The sequence below is a fragment of the Talpa occidentalis genome, unplaced genomic scaffold (assembly GCF_014898055.3).
Source record: "Talpa occidentalis isolate TD23 unplaced genomic scaffold, MPIMG_talOcc4v2.1 talOcc4.8, whole genome shotgun sequence".
Taxonomy (NCBI): domain Eukaryota; kingdom Metazoa; phylum Chordata; class Mammalia; order Eulipotyphla; family Talpidae; genus Talpa; species Talpa occidentalis.
The window spans coordinates 2,911,008-2,931,310 of record NW_023605194.1 but is presented as its reverse complement, the minus strand read 5'-3'; the positions used below and the strand labels follow the sequence as shown (position 1 = coordinate 2,931,310).

The 20,303-nt window shown below is 58.5% G+C and overlaps 1 protein-coding gene across 1 annotated transcript in view; it reads right to left on the bottom strand.

Moving 5' to 3' along the window:
• Positions 1-235: 235 nt before the first annotated feature.
• The window catches only part of CUNH10orf90 (chromosome unknown C10orf90 homolog), a 53,364-nt gene continuing 33,296 nt past the window's right edge, over positions 236-20,303 (bottom strand). The window contains exons 4-9 of the mRNA XM_037496679.2: positions 13,829-14,119; positions 12,266-12,450; positions 10,116-10,293; positions 3,073-3,136; positions 1,111-1,210; positions 236-1,042 (exon numbers count right to left, since the gene is read on the bottom strand). Coding sequence (XP_037352576.1) covers positions 1,004-1,042; positions 1,111-1,210; positions 3,073-3,136; positions 10,116-10,293; positions 12,266-12,450; positions 13,829-14,119 — 857 coding nt within the window. The 3' untranslated portion in view covers positions 236-1,003. The remainder of the gene's footprint in view (positions 1,043-1,110; positions 1,211-3,072; positions 3,137-10,115; positions 10,294-12,265; positions 12,451-13,828; positions 14,120-20,303) is intronic.

Below are 20,303 nucleotides of genomic sequence, written 5' to 3'. Positions count from 1 at the left end.
TTTCTGCAGAGTCCTCAGGAGATTTGGGGTCTTCAGGGCCCCACAACTCTCAATAGCGTCCCCTGCCTCTCCTTCTCGCTCGGGCATGGGGTTCCTGGCCCGGGTCTTGGTGCCGAGACGCCCAGGACACGCTGCGTTGGGCATTTCATCCTGAGTGGCGTCTACACTGTCTGCTGAGTTCACAGCACAGAACACACACACAAGGATCCTTTATTTTTTGTAATAATTACACATTTATTTGCATTTTTTGGTAAGGACAAGTTTGTTCTTAACCCTCCTAACACACACACAAATAGCAAACACCTCAGCGTTCGGAAGAGCCGTCGGCAGTGTTGGCGTCTCCCAGCGATTCTGAGCAGTGTTTTTCCAGGGGTGGTGGTAGTATTCGCAGAAAACACTGCAGTGACTACCATTTTTTCCAGTCAATTCTGCTTTTAGAGCTCCCACGGAAATGACTCTTTTTGCTAATTGAAAATGTGAGTGGGGTGGGGTAATGATTGCTCTCATCACTTGGGGCACAGGGTCCGGGCAGGGCGCGCAGGGTCTCCAGGTGAACAAGCCACCTTGGCCTGGCGTGGCAGGCACCTGTGCTTTCCAACACACTACGTGGGACCCAGACTTTGGAGCCGGCAGATCTAGCAGAGGTTGGGACTGGTATTTAAAAAGGAACATTTGCTGAAAAGTAACCACAGATCTAAGCCGCCGGGAGTGGCAAAGGCCCTTTGGCCTGGGTGGAAATGGCAGGAAAAATCAGAAGCAAAAGGTGAAAGCAAAAGCAACTCAAAAGAGACGGGGACAGACTCGGGTCTAGCAGGTGCTGTGGCCTTGACCCCATGTTTCAGGGGCCCTGCCCTGCTAGGTTGTGCTCAGCAGTTCAGGAAACGTTGTTTTCTTTTATGAAAAAAAATCCAAAGTAATGTTGGGCGTCAGGAGAGAAAGCTGAGTTTAATGGCTCATCCGGCGAGTGGCGCATCCCGGTCCAGGAGGGGCCCGCGGGGCCTCGCTACACCGCCTTCCTCTGCAGGAGCTGGTCCAGTAATTGCTGGGGAGGCGGGACCAGGGGCGAGTCAGCCCGACCCCGCGCCCCCGCGCCCCGCCGCCCGCCCTTACCTTCTTGAAGACTTCCGCGCGGAGCCTGTTGCTCTGCAGGATCACCCTTTTCTTCTGTTCTTCCTTTTTCTTTTTCACTTCCGGCAAGTTATTGTAGATTCTGAAACAGATTCGGACCACGTGTTGAGCGGAGCAGACCCGGGCCCGGGGTGGATCCTCGTCCCATCTTGGCAGCCTTCTCAGAGCCACAGAGCCAGGGCCGAGGGCCTGCACCCCTGGCCCCTGGGCGGGGAGCGGCTGCCCAGCGGGTCCTCCGGGCAAAGTGCAGGGTGGGTTGTTTCTTGAGAAAATGCTCTTCCCACCCCTCCGTCCTCTCCGACCACGAGCTGCCGGCCTGCAAAGCCGAGACCCTGCCTGGCCCTTCCAAGCATGAAGCTGCCTAGGCTGGGGCTGGCGCAGAGAGACCTCACCGAGGCACGACGTGGCGTGTGGAGCGTGCACCGCCAGGGCCGGGGCAGGGATAAAGAAGATGGTTGTCTGGAGACAAATGAAGTCTTTTTTGGACAGAAAGTCCTGGAAGGACACCCTGGAGGCTGACAACGGTGGGTTTTCCTGGGGTGGGGCGGGAGGGGGCGTGTTTTCCAGAAGGGACTTTCACTTGATCTCCATTTGTTTGGATTTTAAAGATGAAAACGTAATTTAGCAACATCGTTAATAACAAACACAGAAGAAGCGAGCACCCGGGGCGCTTCTGTGGGTGATTCTATGTGGGCGGGATGTCAGGAAAGGGTCAGAGCCCACCCAGGACGCAGCCCACAGCAGAGTGGAAACCGAGGCCTGAGCCCTCGGCAGACACCTGGCTTCGGGCCTGGGTGAAGGCCGAGCCCCCAGCGCCCCCACCCGCCTACTCTCTGCTCCCAGCCTCGGCACACTCCAGCACGCTCCGGCCACAGAGGTGCTGTGGGAGTTCTTGCTTCAGCCACCAGGCTCCAGGCGGCAGCTCTGGGTGTGGGCACTGCAGGGAGCAGCTTTGGAGCATTTTTCCATTAACTTGAAAGAGGACGGCTCTTGGCCGGAGGTTTCCCGACGGCACTCGGGAGAGAGCAAGTCTTCAAACTCTGGGGCTCTCTGAAACCCCAGTTAGGAGGCTGGGTCAGGCCGTTAATGGACAGTCCCCTGCGCCTCTCTGGCAGTTTTTTTATTTACAAAGTGGTTCCCTACAGATGAGTGGGTTGGCTAATTATCCCAAAAACAGTGTAACCACCGATAAAAGCAGAGATTCTGTACCTGGAGTGAGGAGAAATGTGTCCTCCCCATTCCAGAGGTTTCCCTGAGTGCTCTCCCCATTTGATTTAATTATTATAATTCCTCCCGGAGTTAACTAGAGCAAGCTCGTGACATTTTACTTGCATGGACCCGGCCAACACCGCTGAGCTGCTACATCTGGGTCAGGAGGCCAGGCCTGTGTGAATGGCAGCCTTTGTGCATGGCAGGTGGGTGTCAGCGGCGGCGCCGGCAGCCAGCAGCCCAGCAGAACAGAGAGCCGGCCGGCAGCAGCGGCCAAGGCCGCCTGAGAGGAGCGCCAGGAGGCCAGGCTGTGGCCCTCTGCACCCTCACTGGCTCCCACACGTGGCTTCTGCCTTTGGATCCATTCCCGCCAGGGCCCCAGGAGAAAAGGCCTCCTCACGCACCCCCGTTCGCAGGCGCACAGCACGGCGGGCCCTGCGTGCCAGGGTGACGGGGCGGTGGGGGGGGACCCGCAGGACAGCGCACCAGGGGCCAGGATCTCGGAGCCCAACGCCTGCATCGTGCAGAATCCAAGAACCACCACTTTCCTATGCTTTTCCCAGGACTGCCCTGACGTGGCGGGCCCGGCTCCCTGGCTGCACTCCACCAGCACTTTTCAGAGTCTCGGCCAAGACGGCCTCGGACCTTCCACGTACACCCAGGAACAGAGCCCCACGGGCCCCCAGGCCCGCTCTCCTGCCCCTGCCCCCCACTCGTCACGGGCCAACCAAGTACCTTTTAGATCGCATTTGCATCTCCTTCTCTGAAATGCACCTTTCTTTGGGTTTGAATAGGTTATCTGGGAAAAAAACCAAAAAAACAGAAAGCGTGTTACATTTGGAACATCTGGCGGCCACACGTCTCCAGGAATGGTTCGGGCAGACTGAGCACCCTGCCCGGCGCTGCAGCCTCCACTGACAACCAACGGGGCGGGCTTGACGTTGGCACAGGAAGTCAAAGACAGCATCTGACCTCACTTAGCAGCAGTGGGCCCCTGGGATGGTGTCAGGTGGCCAAAGACACACCTCAGCATCGTCTGGGGTACACAGTCCAGGGTTCAGAGTCACCCTACCCACAAAAGCCCTCTACGGTAGGGTTTTGGGGCCTCTAAGGTTGAGGAGCTCTCCCAGCTCACCCTAGACCCTTTCAGAGCAGGAGGCTCCAGGCACCTCTGGACCCTCCCTGGAGGATGCCCAGTCCCTCCATCCAGTGTCAGAAATGGCAGGGTCAGCAACATGCGGGATAAAGTCTGTCCAGTGTCCTCTGACTGGGGAAGGTGACGGGGTGACCAAAGGCAGCTGAGAGTCTGGGTATTTTTCAGTGAAGTCTACGTGACGACAGGCAGCAGCCTCATGTCGGCCTCTGATGGTCTGCGTTAACAAGTAGCGTCTACCCTTTTGCAATAACTGAAATTTCCGCAAGGCTCCAGCCCTACAGATTAGCGAGGAATCTGCACTTGAGAAATGCCCCAGGGTGCTCACGTGGGGTGGATCCCTGGGTGTCCTGGACAGCCACTGGCTTCCACACCTTCCTTCAGCATAGGCCGCGGTGCCGGGGCTTCCTGGCCAAGTATCAGAGTTGAATGAAAACGTTACACGGGGTGTTTGCACCATTTTTATCATCTCCCTTCCATAGCACATGGCTCGCTCTTGAAATCGGGGTTCCACTGTGGTTGTTTTATTTTCAGTTATTTTTCTTTAGAACATCTGATACAATGAAGTTTGGTTTATTTCCAAGAGGAAACAAATGCTGTTTGAGAACGTTGCTAATCCCAATTTTGTTTTTCATTATGTCTCTCGCGGTCATGTTGGTCGATAGCGCGGTAGATGTTTTCGGGGTACAGGTGCTATGTCACCATGCACCACCAAAGCCCCATCCTCCACAGTCCGGCTCTGTTGTCTCAATCCATGGACAGCCTGTGCCAGCATCCCTGACGGGAGGGGAGGACTGGGCAGAGGCCCAGGGGAGGTGCGGTGGCTGCCGGTGGCCTGGCCCCAAGGACACCTGCTACGGGACCGTCCTGATTGTGCTTTGCTCAAAATGCAGTAAAAGCCCATCTGTCAACTTCCTTGTCCATTATGGATTTTCCTTGAAACTTTGTGTGTTCTGATCCACTAGCATGAGGGAAAAGGAGTTGGGGTGTATTTATTTCCCATTATCATTCAAATATAAGAGAGAGAGAGAGAGAGAGAGAGAGAGAGAGAGTGTGTGTGTGTGTGTGTGTGTGTGTGTGTGTGTGTGTAATGTTTCTAAGGCAAATTACCCATGTCTGTATTTCTGGAAGGAAGCTGTTTTTTAACCTGAGTCTCTTGTGTCTGACTCATCTGATCCAAACTCCAGGACCTGTTGTTAATTTCACTTGGTCAGGTCAGGCCAGCTTCAGCCTGCACCTGCAGGGGGTCAGCAGACCACCAGCTTCCCTGCTTTTGTTGCTTCCAGGCTGTTCTGGGGGTGCAGCCAAGTCAAAATGAGCCCCAGCATCCCACCGATCTCCATAAACACACCCGCGTATTTACCCAACACTCTGCTCACAGGTGTGCAATCCACCTGCACAGGTGCATGGCGCACGCTGGGACAGGTGGCCTCGACCCTCACACAGCTGGCGATGTCACCCGGTGGTGGCGGAACCAGCCGGGCGTACGGCTGCTAGCTGGGGGAGCCTCACCGCAGGCCTGATGCAGAGCTTTGTTTCCCTATCAAGCGGCAATCTAAATGGTAATCAAGTTCACGCGGGATTTGTTACTACGCTGCCCTCCCAGAAGCTTCTTGCTGCAGCCGCCCTGAGCACTTCGGGAGATCATTCAGCCATTCGCTTCCCCTCACGCAGCCACGCCAAGACCACCAAACGCCTGTCGGGGAGCTCAGTGAGAGCCAGAGAGACAGGCTGAGCACAGATGCCAAGTCTCCACCCCTGCCCAGAATATTCTGCAAGCGACTGGGCCTCCCTGCAGGAATGGAAACGGGATGTTTTGGGGGGAAATCTGTAGACAAGTGTTTCCCTAAAAAAGGACCCCCGTAAGTGTATCTCAAGATGGCAAGTCTGTCTGGTATGCGAGTGTCAGTGTCACAGAGCAGCTGGAGCAACGGCGTCACGGCTTTCTAGAGACACAGCCCGTCGCCTGCACATCACTAGCTCAGCTCCCCTCAGCGGAGCTTCTCATTTGCTTGACACAGGCCACAGGGAGGTGGCCTGTCCTGGGCTAATTAGCCCCCAGAAATTAAACAGCACACACTGCACTGCACAAAGGTAAGTTAGAGACCCAGGGCGCCTGCTCCAGGGTGCTCGGGTGATGGCACGACCCTGCGCATGTTCCTCAAGTCCCATCCCCCCGGTGCAGAGGAGGGGTCACTCCTGGGGGACACAGGTCCCCAGTGAAACATGCATTTCAAGTCAACAGTGAGACATTTTGTGGCACAGGATGCCCCTGCACTGCTAGGGACATACTTAAATTAAAAACGTTGATCTGCGCTCCCACCGCAGGCTTTACTGCTTTACTGCTCGGGCGCGGTGGGCCGAGAGGGAAGCCGTCTGGAAAATAAAGTCAGGGCGACTGAGAAAGGAGGCGCCATCCAGTCATTTTCCTCGCCGCTCTGCAGCGCTGGGCTTTTACCTGAAGCAGCCCCGTCTTCCAGGACTCCTCCCCCCCCCCCCCCCCCCGGGCACAAGGCGGTCTTCGCTTCTTGCGGCTTTCTGAGAGAGCCACCACCTGTCATGCAGGTCGCCGACAACAGTGTAAACGCCTCCGGATCAGGGTAACCGGCCTTTGGAGAAATCACACTTCCAGGTCCCTTGGCCGCCCGATGAAGCAACGGTTTACTGCTCTCTGATAAGCACATTTTAAAATTCCTCTGTGAGTATTATTGGGAGAACTACCCCCAAGTGTTTATTAAATGCCTCATGGAAAAGCACTCTGAGATCCGCTCGGGCGGGAGGAGGGACAGCGAGGCCAGCGCGGGCCACGCACCGGACGCTGTGACTTCCCGGCCAGCCCCCGCCTGCCGGTCACCGCTCCGGCTGGAGGCTCTGGGAATGCAAACTCATTTTCATGCTTGCTCCAGCCAAGAAGCACCCATGAAGGCAGATCTGCTGGAGCAGGCATTCCGCAGGCCTTCCGGAGGATTCCGTCCCTCCACTGGTCCGTGATTTCAGCGGCTCTTCTTGGCTCAGCTTGCGCAGTGTGGAGAATGCTCAGATGAGACGCGCCTGTCTGCTGGACGCACGGGCCTTCCCAGATGGACCCGGTGCCACAAGTGCCCACTGGCCCTGACAGTCCAGGGAGACTTTTCCAGCAGCCTCCTGAGACGACAATCCAGAGAGGGTCTGGAGATGCCAGGGCGCGCCTGTGAAGGGGGCTGGGAGGACTCGGGGAGGGCTTCGTGGAGAAGGGGTGTGTCCGACCGGTTTCTAGCCATTCGCACGTTCAGGGGACACCTGCAAGAGCCCTGGGGCAGCCCAACCGCTGGTGACAGCAGCGATTAAATGGCAAGTGCTCACTGAGATCTGAAGTCCCCACACAGCCCAGGTCACGCCTCCAGGCCGGGAACGAAGGACCCATGTACCAGTCCGAGCTGAGTGGACACCCCAGCAACCTCTCAGCACTGTACCTCCACATCCTCACCCCCCCCGACCCGTTCTTCCAACCCTGCCCCCGCCCCGACTCACCTGCAGAGTCACTACCCATCCTGACACACTTTGGGGTCCTCCTCCACCTGGAGCCTCCTGTATGCACAAAGTGGGAGCCAGTCTAAGCCCAGGTGTTTCCATGACAACCGGGGCAAACCCCTTTCCGGCACTAAACAAATTCCAAGTTTCTGGCCTCTTATTCTGCGTGCTTTCCATGGACGCAGGGAGAGGGCGACTCGGGGGCTGTGCCCACTGGGTCCTCCAGAGATGCTGGCACGGGCAGGACACACTTGCAAGGAGGCTCCTGGGAGGAGAGACCTGAGCGCTCGCTGAACGCAAGTAACAGGTGAGACGAGTCAGGACAGGCGGCTGCACCTGTGGCAGGACCTTCATGAGGCGACTTCCCCGTCTCTACACAGGGACCCCGATTCAGATGCGCATGTGCGCGCGCACACACACACACACACACACATACACGCACACACATGCTCACACGAGCTGCTGCCTCTGGCCCTTTAAGCAGCTCAGCCAACCCTTTTAAGCACTAGCCAACAGGAAGCGGAGCCGGCCCTCGCACCTGGACCATAACTCCCCCTGCAGGTCAGCATCCCCGGCCCAGGGGGCGCCTGGCAGCGGCCACAGCTCCACGGGCCCCTCTCCCGTCTGTCCCGGGCCAGGGCGGCCAGGCGAGCCCAGCTCGAGCCTGCTCACCACCAGACGTCTTGACGCTGCAGCCAGAGCTCATTCACCCTAGTGATTTATTAACTAATTTAACATGTTAGAAAAACATCTGCATTTCGCTTTCATTGTCCTGCCAGCAGCCAGGCTCAAGACGAGATGAGTCCTGCAGACTTGCTTAATGGGGCCTAAAAACGCCCTCTTGCTTGCTGAGTTTTCAGATCTGCCTCTAGAAGCTCTGATTTAATGGCCCTCACGAACACGAGTGCTCAGCTCCCACCCCCACGTGAGCACTGCCGGGCCAGGGTAGGGTACTGGCGAGGCCCTGAGGGGGATGGTCCCCCAGGACGTTCTTGGGATTCAGGGAGTGAAAACGTGTCCCGGTTATTCCCGAGACTATTGACGTGGTCTGGTCACCTCTGCTTAGAGATGCTTCTAAGACCGTTTCAAGCCGAGTTTACGCGCGAGGATGCTTGTCTTGGAGCTGGATGATGGACTGGACGGAATTGCATCTCCCCAAGAAGACGTGCTCGAGGCCTCATCCTCGGCGCCCCGCCCTGTGAGGGTGGGTGTTTGGAAACAGTGTCTTTGCAGACAGACCCAAGGTAGGGTGGGGTCCGCCTGGATTCGGGTGGTACATTTGCCAATGATGGCGCCCCTGTGAGTAGAGGGAACCTGGACACAGCACAGAGGCCCCCGGGAGACAGAGCTGGGAGTGAGCGCCCGGACGCTGAGGACACCTGGGAACCCAGCCAGAGGAGAGGGCGAGGCAGGGTCTCCTGCTGAGCCCCGGGAGGTGACGCCCAAAAGGACACTGGGGTTTGCGTCGACCTCCAGGAGACAAATCCCTGTCATTTTAGCCACCCATGCATGGTCAAGCCTCACAGCAGGCCCAGGGGACCCCACAGATGACCAAGCAGGCCCCCAACATCTGAGGGGCGGCCGTCCCAGGGCCACTTGGGGCCTCTGTGGGGCATGGTCAGATGATCTGGGGGTGAGGAATGGCCGGCAGGGGCCAGGTGCCTGCTTCTGCTGCTCCATTGCCGCACGAAGTGAAGGCTCTGAGCTAAGTGTCTGAGCTTCCGTCGAGTTCTAAAGCAGCCTGTTTCTGCAGTACGGACAACACCCTGGTCGACTGAAATGCCCTGGACCCAGGCGCTCCCGGTGACCCCGGGGCCAGAGAGCCTTTTGGGTGCCCGCTCCAGTCAGCGAGTCTGTGTCTGCTGACGACCTGCCAGGCCGGAGACAGGCATATTTTCAGGAGGGGGCGGGGGCGGTGCTGCCTGTTCACCGGCTGGATTTCCTTTTCTTTGCACCCTGCAAAGTCGCCCTGGGCCCAAGCTGGGTGTCTTGGCTGAATCCTTGCTTTGAGGAGGATGCGGTCAAGTCTGCCCCCAGGGCCAGCCGCTCCCCAGTGGTGCTCTGGTGCACAAGGAGGCAGCCCTGCCCCTGGCACAGAACCCCCTGTCCTCTGCCCCCAGGCGCCTCTGCTGCATCCTGGTAATATCTGCTAAGCTTCATTTTATTGAATATGGTTTCTCCCCAGAAGACTTTTATTCAGAGCTATACCCATGATTTCATCTCCTGGGGCCAGAACATTTTCCTGGGAAGAGAGAGCGTGTTCCTCTGGCCAAAGGAATAAAAGGGAGGCTTCCCTCCCCACCCCACCCACCCCCAGATTTTAAGATTTGAGTTGGCAGGCTGTGAGCATGAGCTCCAAAGCCCTATTTCACCCTCATCTCTTCTTGTTATTCTTGCTGGCTTAATAGTCTGTTTATAAGCTGCGCGAAGAAAGTGCTGAGGTCAGTCTTGCTCACCAGGCTGACCCCAGGCAGCAGCATGGTGCCTGGCCCAGAGGCAGATTCGGATCATTCCTTCTCTGGCGAGTGACTGCGGGCCACCCTCACAGGGTCAGCTTGACACTGGCTTCTCGGTGCTCGGAAGACTGGTCATCCGTTCCCTGAGCTCCCAGCGGGAAAGGGTTTCAGGATGACAAATGTTGATGCAGACAAGCTGGAGTCAACCTCTCACCCTGAGCTCTGTTTTGCAATTGACAAAGGGTGAAGGGGACCTCTTGCAAATATCCGCCAGGAGCCAAGAATTTGAACTTGCTCGCCTGGCCCTGCAGTGGTGCGGCTCCTCCCCAGCTGCCATGTGGAGCTGTGTCCTGAGTTATTCTGCTGAATTCAGTGCTCAGATATAATTTGCTCTTAAAACCTACTGGACCCACAGGGGGCTGTGGCAGGGTCAGCGACTTGGAGCTCCAGGAGGCCCGTGCCTGCCAGTGCGTGGACCACACCCTGCCTGAAGATTCCAGCCTGGCCCCCACCCCACCCCCGGCCAGGCGCACCCAGCACCCCGCAGCTTCCCCCACCCCCCACCCTGGCCAGACGCATCCAGCGCCCAGCACACCCCCAAGCCTCCCCCACCCCCCACCCCGGCCAGGCATACCCAGCGCCAGGCCCCCGCAGCTCACCGCTCAGCGGGTGGGGCACGGTGAACTGCTTCTTGTTGGCACGCACGGGCAGGAGACTCTGCGCCGGCCCCAGGCTCTCCTGCCGCTGGGCTTTGCGCTGGTGGACCATGTGTTCCAGCTTTTTCAGGCGCTCTTGCGAGCGAGAAATGAACTGAGGCTTATGGACTTCCAGCGCTTCCTAGACCGAGCAAGAAATAGCCCATGTTTGAGGGGCGCCCCGCCGGGCTGCAGACCAGCGAGATCCGGTCAAGCCACCCAGCGCAGCCCGGGGAACCAACGCCGGGGAGCAGAGCAGAGCGCGGCTCCTCCGTGGGCGCGGCGACGTCGTGGGGGTCAGCTGGTGGTCAGTCCCGGCGGGCGGTCCCACCCTGACGAGGGCGCCACTGCAGCGAGGCCCAGACCAGCGTCAGGGCGGTGAGTGCAAAGGTGAGCTCGCGCCCCCCGTCCAGTGCAGATGCCTGACCTTCCCTCCCAAGCCCCGCTTCTGCGGGCCTGGCCGCTCGCGGAGCACGCACCCAGCGCGTCCACCCAGGATGAAATAGGTGCCTCAGGAGAAGCGGGAAAGGTGCTCCCCAAAACGGGTCCTCCCCCTGGCGGAGGCCGAGGAGACAGCGTGACAGCGTGGCTGCGCAGGTGGCTCTGCGGGCCCAGGAGAGCTCAGCATTCCCCACGGGCCCACCTCAGCCTCGTCTCTCACTGCACTCCTGCGCCCTGGGCAGGGCCCCCCACTTGGCAGCTGCAAGGGATGCGTCCCCTCAAGCATTCTGCCCTGCACAGATGCGGGTTCTGGGCGTGTCCACTGTCCCGGGGATGCCCAGGTGACTGGACGGCAGGCCTGCTTAGCCCCATTTGACAGAAGCGCAGTGAGGCCCACCCTCTCAGGCAGACCCCACAGGACCCTGAGTGCCAGAGGCCCCTGCTTTCCCCACGCGCCGGTCCATTTTGTTGTCTTGCTGTTCCTTGGAAACGCGTGCCCAGGCTGTTCCCTGCAGAGAACAGCCCCGCTCCCCACCCATGCCCATTAGCTCAAGTCCCGGTGCTCCCAGTAAGTAAGCTGTCCATCCCCCTTCAGCCTGAGCATCCTCGGACTTCCTGGACCATCTCGGGCAAGCGCTGCATGCATGTTTACGCGCATGCTCAGCTGCGAACTCCTAGGTGGCCTCTCCACAGCGCAGCCCTCACAGCCGCTGCCACAGTCGGCACACGCAGGAGCTCAGCAAAATCCTGCCAGGGGCACTGCCCGGGAGGAACCAGTCCTCTGCCCCACTCCGTTCCCAGCCCTCGGAGCCTTGAGCTCCAGGGGAGGGCGGCGGGGGCTCCATCTTGTCCTGCTTGCTCCCCGAACAGCGCTGCCAGACGTGAGTCTTCTCCGTCGGAGGGGCCCATGGCTTAAGGCCCAGGTGCCTGAGACCCGTGGCTGGGACCCAGGGGCAGTCCCTGGAGAAAGGCCCGGAGTCTGGCTCCTGTGGAGGCCGCCCGCCCTGAGGCTGGAAGCTCGGGCCATCTTGGGGAAACCACGAGCCTCTCACCGTGGACCCCAGGGGTGTGGGGCCACCAATGGCACTTTCTCCCCACAGCAGGGAGGCTGACCAGGCTCATCCAGGCCCGGCCTGCAGGGGGGCTGCCTGTGCGGCCTGTCAGCAGGGCTGTCTCTGAGCCCGCTGGACCCTCTGGCTATGACATCTGGTCTTGTCTGGCCTGTAACCAGGTAGGCAGGAAACGCCCGCATTCAGGAAGCAAGAGCTCCATGCGCTTGAACTCGTGGCTTGTGACCGGGGCGCCTCCCCCTAGCCTCATCTGAAGACTAGGTTTTGGGGTCTCCTGCCTCCTCAGGGTGCTGTCTGGCTGGGAGGGCAGGATGCCTACGGCGTGGCTGCCCCAGTCTGGGCCCCGAAACGCCCGCATCACGGCCGGCTGTGCGCACTTGGGCTCGTGCGGCCCTCGCTCTGCCCGGGGAGTAGATTCGCTCTCCCCCACTCACTCTGCGAGGCAGAGACTCCGAGAGGTGAGGAGACCGGCCTCGAGTCACACAGCCCTGCGGAAGAGAATCAGGTCTCCACCCTCGGGAGCTGAGTTGAGGTCTTGAGCCTGAGGACCCCCGAGGAAGGTCCCCTGGGTCGGACTCCCGGACGCGTGGAGCAGGACCTTACCTGCAGGGTCAGCGGGCTGGCGGGCGCCTGCTGGCCCTCGGGATAGTCTTCCGACGGGCCGGGCGTCTCTGGTTCGTCGGGGGGTGCTGGCTCGGGGGACACTGGCTCAGGCTTGGGGGCCGAGGGGCCCCCATTCTCCTTGTATTCCTTTATTTTCACCACCAAGTCGCAGCAGGTGTGATCCCCTGGCGGGGGGGGGGGGGAAGATTCAGAATCCCATTTAGCGGGCAGAGCATTGTCATCTGCTCCTCCGCGCCTTAGAGAGACCGTTGGAAACGCCGTGGTGGTGAATGGGCCTCGTCAGGCTGAGCCCGCACCGCGCCACCATCACCCAGACCCTGGCCGCCCTGGTCCCAGGCCGCCCGCCCCTCCGCTGGCCAGTGGCGTGTGGAGACGTCCCTGGGCTTCTGGTGTGGAGAGTTTTCTAGCCGTGCTTCGTATCAAGCGTGTCCTGCACAGTTACCACAGCTCGGCTGCTGGGCCCCCGCGTTAATGTAGCTCATGTTTGCTGCGCCAGTGACGTCAGGCAGAGAATGGCGCTCACTGGTCTCCCCTTTGCCAGAGAGGACCACCGGCTTCGCATTCCTGATGGGGGCCTCCCTCTGTGCGTGACCCGCGCAGAGGAGGATCCAATAGTTCATCGAGCCTCGGCCCGGAGGGGGGTCGCGCACAGTCACTGGCCACCCACTGCTCCGCTCCTCCCCGGAACACGATGTCCTCCACTGCTCTGCCACTCCCCTGCCCTCCCCACCTCAGGTCACCCCCAAACACAGCCTCGCCAGATGCCCCCAGCCTCCAGAGCCCTCTCTAGCAGCCTCATTGCCCCCACGCCCCCTCCCTTACAGAGCCCTCGATTCTCCACCTCAGGCAGAGCCCCGCCCTCTGCGAGGTCGCTCCCCCGAGTCCCCACAGTAGCATGGCTGTCTCTGTGGGGCCAGCCGGGGTGCCCGAGGAGCTGGCTCTGTGGAGGCAGAGGAGGCCATCAGGAGGCCCCCCGGTCACAGGACGCTCCTCCGTGGGCTCAGGAATCGCTTCTCCTAACCCCCTGCCGTCACCTCCACCAGCCACACCGGGGCCGGGCCGGGACCAGCCGTCCTCTTGCCCACGCTCCCCGCGAGGAGCCCAGCCAGGCTGCCCGCGGCCACTCACGCCTGACTCTCCCCCGCTGCGCCCCACGCGGAGGCTCTCGTGTCTTCTTCATGCCTCTGAGCACTGGCCCCTTCTCCAGGTGGCTATGGGACCCGAGTCAGCCTGGTGGCTCGCTGCCCGCAGAGACGCAGCCCCCGCTGGCATCTGGAACCTTCTCCAGCCAAGTCTGGGAGCCTGCCGTGGGCTGGCAGCGACTCAGGGGACGCTGACCTGCACACGGTAGGGCTGGGGATCCGTGACCCACTCAGGGCAGCCTCCTCCTGGCGTGGAGGTAGAAATGTCCCGCCATTCAAACCTGCTGGTCCTGTCCCCTGCTCTGGAGAAGGGAGCTTGTGGGGCCCAGGGCCCCGGAGACCTTGCACCCTCTCCTGGGGTGGGGGCGGACCCCCTCCGCCTGCCGCCCTGGCTCCTTACCTCCGGGCGCCTCCCTTTCTACCTGCCCGGCACTGTCTTCCTGCGGAGATGCGCCTGAATCTGGGAAGGGGCAGAGAAGCCCAGGCCTAGGGGCGCGGGGCTTCCGGAAGCCCTGCTGCTGGCACTCTGGGGGCTCGGGGCGGGGGCTAAGCTGACAGCTGTTGCTTGGAGAGCTATGCCCGTTGGGGAGGAGATCTCGAGCCAGCTTCCGCTCCACCGCTGGGGCAGACAAAGTCACACGTGCTTCTCCTGGCTGCTTCTCGTTGCTTCCAGAAATTACTTTGGTGTCTACTAAAAATAAAATGAGAGTTGTGCTCAACACCTCTGAGGAGCTCATCTGACTTTTGCCAGGAGCCTCCTCCAGAGGCAGGGGCTGGGCTGGGGTGGAGAGGTGCTGGTGCCCGGGGGTGAAAGGGCAGGCATCCTGTCCTGAACCTGACCAGCCTGCCTGGACAGGGCCCCCACCAAGGTGCTCCGCTGTGAGCACCGCCACCGCCATGAGCACTGACTGCGAAGGGACCACGGCACCCTTGGGCCTCAAAGGACCTTCTCAAAGGCGGCCCAGCCACCTGAGCTCAAATCCCGCCTCCACCACATATGCTGCGGCCTCCCCTAAAAAAACCCAGGTGATACTAGAATGATCTGAAACACTGCTTTTGTAGTGCTAGTCCTATCATTTGTTTTTGTAGTAAATGTATTTATTACAGAATAAAAATGTTATTGACACCATTATATTTTATATCCTCTATAATGCGTATTATATAATAAACATGCTTTTATTATTAATATAAATATGAAAATTGAGGTAATAAAATGCTTAAACAGTGCCACGGACTAGTGAGGCCACAAGAGGAACCGGCCCCGTGTTCTCACACACAGGTGACGGCGAAGCTCCGGGTGCAGAGCCCCGAGCAGAGAGACTATATAAGGGGCCACGGAGGGGGGTGGCCTCTTGCGAGCTCCTTGAGGTTTTCTAATTTCTATAGGAAAAGCTTTCCAGACTTTCATTTCCAACATTATCAATTCTATCAAGTATGAAACAGCATAACTCTAACCTTAACCAAGTTCTTCCTTTCTATGTTGTTTTCTTGCATCTGACATTCTCGTACAGAATCAAAACCCAGGTCAGTTACTGGGGTGCACCCCAGTCTGCCAGCCCTGCCGGATGAGCCTCAACTCAATGGAGGAGACGCCCACCCCCGCCTGCCCGCCGATCTATCAATAATCTACCTGGTTAATATAAGCTCTTGAGACTGGTTCTGTCAAAGTTAGACGCCCACCTATGACTTGAAAGAGTTTTAACAACTGCAGAAAGTGGAAAGAGTTGGTGAGGGGAGAAAAGAAAACAGACAACCAAGCAGACCCTTTCTGACTCGGCCCTAATTGGGTCTCCCTGTGGGTTCTGAACCTTCAGGCGGGGCCTGGGATTCCTCTGCCAGGGAGACGGGGGTCCCCGAGGCGGCCCACCAGCTTTTCTGCCACTTGCTCAGCACGCAGGTTGGCCCTCAGCTTTGTTCACGCCCCATCCTAGACCAGGTCACCTGGCAGAGGCCGGTGCCGGGGGCACAGCCTGAGAAGGCGACCCTGGGATGCAGTGGGGAGACTGTCCTGTGTTTCAGAGGTGCGGGACGCAGGCGGCGCCGGCCTGGGGAGGTGGCAGAGCTGTGCTGGCGGGACGGGCCCCTGGACAGGAAGCAAGGGGCTCGAGTTCACAGCTCCGCCCGCCAGCGCTGGCCGGCAGCTTCCCTTTCTCAGGAGCGAGGAAACCTCAAGCCACCTCCAGTTACGAGACAGGAAGAGGCAATCAGAGAAAGTCAAGCAGGTCGTTCGGCGGCGGCCCTTCGAGAAACAACCTGGGGAGAAAATGCAGAACAAGCCGCGCGCTGGCCAGGCTGGCGGGAGTTTCTGGGCTTCCCGTGGGCCGGGCCTGCCTCCTCTCTCGGCGCAGATCAAAACTTGGTTTCCTCATGTGGAAGTGGGGCTGGATTTGGCGCCCCGCACCCCAGCCGATCCAGACTTCTGGTGCGAATCAACCCGTAATTGTTTCAGCATATTTCTGTGACATTTCTGTCTGGAGGTGTTGGAGCCCAGGAGGGGATCAGAAAAGGGGGGAAGGAGAGGGAGGGGGCAGGGTCGATGGGATAAGCAGCTCCAGGCGGAGGGGTGCAGCCGCGCAGAGCAGCCCCACATGCAGCCCCGGAGCCATGCGCGCAGCAGAGGCAGAGCCGGAGCTGGTGCCCGGAGGAGAGCAGAGGTAAGTGGGGGCCCAGAGGGCAGCAGCATCAAGGGGCCGGGGTGAAGGGGCTCCCGCAAGCGGGGCCAGGGGAGCAGGAGACTTCTCGCCAGCGCCAGGCGCGCCTAGCCCCGAAGCCGTGTCTTCCACGAGATGCAGCAAACACCAGACCCTCCTGTCTCCCGCAAGCAGCTGATCTCAGCGGGGAGATGGGCGGGCGCTGGCCGCTCGGCGCCATCATTGCTCTGGTTTGCTCAGACGCCTTTTACAGCTTCCATCGCGTCCCCCCAGCTCAGCCGGCGCGCGTGCCCTGCACGCATCTTCCTCTCAGATGCCGCGCCCTTTGCAGAGCTGTTTTTGAAAGTCAGCATCGGAGGGGCTCCCCGGGGTCTCTGGAGAGAGGAGCAGGCCCCACGGAAATGGCAACAGAGGATAAATGCAGCAGCTAAAAAATCCAGAATCAGCCGGGCGCGGCCACAGCCTTGGGCAGAGCGCGAGTCCCTGCGTCGGGCCTTCTCTGCCTGGGTCTCCCAGGCCCGCGAGGCGTTCCAGGCCTCTCCCGGCCCTCGTGACCATCATTTCGCCATGAAATAAACCGGTGCTCATCGGACGCGCATCCCCCACCCTCCCGTGTGGGTGTCCTGAGTTAGCTCTTTCTCCTCACTGAGCGCGATGCCTCGGAAACAAGACCTGTTTAGTTTATGGGTTTGCACCAGGAGGCCACTTAGGTACAGAAAAATGAGCGTCGTTTAACTGTTTCTGCAGCACCACAGCGAGTGTCCAGAGGGGTTTCTTGGCAAAAACAAGCTCATCACTGTCTTATTGAAAACCATCATCATGGAGCAGCATGGATCACGGAATCGCTGGAGCACAGGATTTTCCGGAGCCGACATCTAATGGACAAGTGTGGGGCCAGGAGCAGGCCCTCGTGCCGTGTCCCCCGCTCCGTGCTGGCCAGAGAGGAGGCGACTTCCTGCCGAGTGCTCACAGCTGGTTGGCACAGCCCGACTGTCGGCTGCATCCCACAGACGCCACAGCTCGTGTCTCTCGTCCCAGCCTGGCCCGACTGCCTGTTCTGGATCAGGGTTCCAGGGAGTGGGAGATAAGGCAGCTGATCGGTTTTCACTGGGCACCACTAGGTGCCACCTTCCGCTCTGCCCAGTTCCTCCCTGATAGTAAGCCCTCCTCGCCTCTCATCATAGCGCCTTTCAAGGCACTTCTGGGGTGCAAAGAAGCATATGCCCCATGAAACCAGCTGAGTTGAAACAATATCAACAATAAAGATGTTTGTAGTGACTTAACCCCAGTGTTACGGGGATTATAAACAAAAGTGAGGCATTGGGAGTACTTCAAGTTAAAACGTTTCTATATAGTGAAAGAAAATACAATGGGAGAAGATAGTCATGCAATATATAACTGATAAGGGACTAATGTCCACGCTACACACACACAGAAACTCCTGCAGTTCTACAATAGATAAAAACAAGCAACTCAATTAACACATGGGCAGCGGATACCAGGGTGTGGACAGGGAAGAACATGACTTAGGAAAAGACATTCGTTGTCACATCCAGTAACAGAGATTCGGGTTAAAACCACAAGGAGACCCCGCCTCACGCCCGTGAGGAGGACACATATTAAAAAAAAAACTTCCCACAACAAGTGCTGGCGAAGACTGAAGGGAAAAGAATGCCTCGCGGTGTTGGCAGGAATGTGCTGGTGAAATTATCGTGGATGCAATCTGGGTTTACCTTAAGTAACTGAAAATGGAAATACCGTGTGACTGGCCACCCTGCTCTGGGCGCTGCCCACGGGACACGGACCATCCACACGGAGCCCATCTGCTCCCTGCCGTGCCCAGTGGCGCAATTGACAGTGGCCATCACGTGGCTGCAGCCGACATGTCCGGTTACTGACGGCGGGTCAAGATGCTCCGCGCTATGTGGCCATCAGAAAAGAGGAAATACAACCATTTTCAGCGAAACACAGGGAACTTAAGAGAATCATGTGTAGCAAAGTCAGCGTGATAAAAACAAATCCAGACATTCCCGTAGCAGACAGTTCAATAACGTAAGACTTTCAAAAACTAGTGGACGCCAGGAGACATCTTGGGGATGCTGAGCTTGAGGGGTGTGCGGGAGGAAGGCGACACAAAGGACAGTGGGGAAGTTAATGCCTTTTTCTTACACTCATAGAGCGATGCCGACAATATCTAAGAGCTTAGTCAAAAAATAAACCATATAGGGCCTCCCCAGTGGTGCAGCGGTTGAGCACTGGGTTGCGAAGCTGCCCACAGCCTCTGCAGCGCCAGTTCGATCCCTGGCTGCTCCCCGGCCACCGGAGGAGGGTCCCACATGGCACGCAGACTTCTCCTGCCGCCCGCTGCTCCCCTCAGCAGTGTACTTTGTTAGTCTGCCTGCTCTGCTCCCCGCTCTGGCTCTGGTGAATTCTCTCACCCTCCCGCGCTTCTGACTGTACCCAGTGCTTGTGTAAATAAATAAATAATTAAATCTTAATACATAAATAAATAAACCATATAATAAGGGTATTTTCAGGTGTTTAGGTTGTGTGGGTTCTTGATTTGTTCATGAAAAATGTTTTTTTTAATGGTCATTGTTAACATCCTACCTGTGAGCATGAGGGGAGGCAGGATGAGGGGTATAAGAAATTTTTATTTCTATTTTTGCACCATTTCTATTAAGTCTAAAAGTAGTACAAACTTAAATGTTTTTTAAAGGCGTCACTTGTGTTAGGTTTAGAAAAACTCAGAGTAGCATTTTTTATAGAGTTGAAAGTCACTTCTTAGTAACTGCAACATGACTCATGTATCTGCATTTGTTGCTTCACCAGAAATGGCACAGACACGTTGGTAAATTGTGTTTTGGATTTGTTAAAGCGCCGATGGGGCCTCCCTGGTGGCACAAGGGGTTAAGTCTCAACGCTATGAAGCTGTCCGCAGCCAGGCAGCATAAGTTCGATCCCCGGCCAGGGAGCCTCCCACATGGCACAGCAAACCTCACCTGTCACACCAGCTGCTCCCCTCAGCAGTGGATTTCCATCCATCTGGCTGTTCTGTTCCCCACTCTGTCTCTGGTGAATCCTCTCACCCCCGCACCTCTGGCCTGTACCCCAGTTCTTCTATGCAAAAATAAATAAATAAATCTTAAAAAATGGTGCCGATGACGCTCAGCACAGGCCACAGTGGCCATCGGTCTCTTGGTGAGTGGAGTCTGGTCCCGGCTGCTTGGACTCCCCCAAGGTCAGTTCCACTGACCAGGCACCGGCACAGTCCTCAGAGAGGGCGGGCACGGGCTCCCCAGGGTGGCCAGGCCTGCAACGCGGTGTCAGCGTAGAAAGATGGACGCCGTCGCAGTAGAAATGGAAAAGATGTGGAATTCACACCGGGGCTGGGAACGTGCGCCCCCCTCCCCGCTGCCTCGAAGTAACTGTGGGTGCGGAAGGCCCGCCCGCCCCCGCCCACCGGCCTCTGCTTGTCTGGAGAACAGGACAGAGCAGAGGGCGGCCCAGCCTGGACAGGCCGTCTCAAAGGCACGACCCTAAAACTCGGTCCAGAAATGATGTGGTGAGACTGTGTCCTTTATGTCAACCGTAGAGCGAAAAATACACACATGGACACAAAGCGAGGCGGGAAGACACAGCGCTAAATGCGTGTCCCATTTCTGACTCCCAGCCTGCCATGTTCTGCCTGTTTAGCCAAACGTGCCGGGAGGCGGCCAGTGAGGGTCCCTGTGGGTAGGGGCTGTGGCATCTGACATGGTGGGTGCACCGAGCCGAGAGGCCACCTGGAGGAGGGGTGCTGCTGTCCAGCCCTGCTGCCCTTGGTCTCAGCCCTTGGAGGTGCCAGCTCTGTCCTGTGTCATGCCCCGGGCTCTTCTGGAAGTGGGTGAGAGAGGACGATGCGGGGCCAGCGTGGGAGCAGGAGGGGATCTGACACCCTCGGTGCACGTTCCATGCACAGTGGCTGCGTGCCAGCCCCTCCCCTGGCCCCGTTCCCTCCACAGGTGCCCTGAGCGCATCAGACAGATGGTGCTCACGTGGGTAGGGGAAGAGGAACCCAACTCTGAGATTTGCAACAAAGCCTCCCAAGGGCAACTCAGCCTCCCAAGGGCAACTCAGCCTCCCAAGGGCAACTCAGCCTTCCAAGGTCAACTCAGTCTCCCAAGGTCAACTCAGCCTTCCAAGGTCAACTCATCAACATAAATGTGGAATTTCTCAGAAAAG